Raw genomic sequence first — 1264 nt, 5'->3', positions numbered from 1 at the left:
ATAAACTGATGTAAACTTAAATGATCTGATATAAACTGATGTAAACTTAAATGATCTGATATAAACTGATATAAACTTAAATGATCTGATATAAACTGATGTAAACTTAAATGATCTGATATAAACTGATATAAACTTAAATGATCTGATATAAACTGATGTAAACTTAAATGATCTGATATAAACTGATGTAAACTTAAATGATCTGATATAAACTGATGTAAACTTAAATGATCTGATGTAAACTTAAATGATCTGAGATAAACTGATGAAAACTTAAATGATCTGATGTAAACTTAAATAAAATTAAATTATCTGATATAAATTTAATTTATCGGATATAAATTTAAATTATCTGATATAAACTTAAATGATCTGATATAAACTGATGTAAACTTAAATGATCTGATGTAAACTTAAATAAAATTGAATTATCTGATATAAATTTAAATTATCTGATATAAATTTAAATTATCTGATATAAACTGATGTAGACTAACTTGGATTATCTGGTAGATTATCTGGTAAACTAACCTGGATTATCTGGTAGATTATCTGGTAGATTATCTGGTAAACTAACCTGGATTATCTGGTAGATTATCTGGAAAACTAACCTGGATTATCTGGTGGATTATCTGGTAAACTAACCTGGATTATCTGGTAGATTATCTGGAAAATTAACCTGGATTATCTGGTAGATTATCTGGTAGATTATCTGGTAAACTAACCTGGATTATCTGGTAGATTATCTGGAAAACTAACCTGGATTATCTGGTAGATTATCTGGAAAACTAACCTGGATTATCTGGTAGATTATCTGGTAGATTATCTGGTAAACTAACCTGGATTATCTGGTAGATTATCTGGTAAACTAACCTGGATTATCTGGTAGATTATCTGGTAGATTATCTGGTCTCAGAAACACACATGAGCCTTGGGAGTGTCAGAATAAACATGATGGTCTTTATTTGGATCAGCTGACTGTGAATAGTTTAGAGCTTCCTGCTCTAAACATGTGTGTGCACAGTCATTGCATCACAACACGGACTCTGCACACCGTCATCGATCCCTGAGGACGACAGAATACAGCTGTGAGGTCAAACAGAGGAGGTGGAGGAGGAGGCGACCGTCCAGTCTCAAAAGTTTGCCCTCTTCAGGTGCTGGGCCATTTTGACCACCTTGTCGTTCACCTGGCCGCCCGATGCCCCATTTTCGCCCTTGCCGATGACCAGAGCTGTGGAGAGGAAGAGGAGATCAGAGACAG

The 1264-nt window shown here is 33.9% G+C and overlaps 1 protein-coding gene across 1 annotated transcript in view; it reads right to left on the bottom strand.

The window, feature by feature from the left end:
- Positions 1 to 941: 941 nt before the first annotated feature.
- Positions 942 to 1264, bottom strand: part of LOC110945184 (keratin-associated protein 10-5-like) — a 6055-nt gene continuing 5732 nt past the window's right edge. The window contains exon 3 of the mRNA XM_051944775.1: positions 942 to 1234. Coding sequence (XP_051800735.1) covers positions 1137 to 1234 — 98 coding nt within the window. The 3' untranslated portion in view covers positions 942 to 1136. The remainder of the gene's footprint in view (positions 1235 to 1264) is intronic.

The sequence above is a fragment of the Acanthochromis polyacanthus genome, chromosome 24 (assembly GCF_021347895.1).
Source record: "Acanthochromis polyacanthus isolate Apoly-LR-REF ecotype Palm Island chromosome 24, KAUST_Apoly_ChrSc, whole genome shotgun sequence".
NCBI lineage: Eukaryota > Metazoa > Chordata > Actinopteri > Pomacentridae > Acanthochromis > Acanthochromis polyacanthus.
The sequence above is the reverse complement of the archived record's forward strand: the minus strand, read 5'-3'. Positions and strand labels throughout refer to the sequence as shown.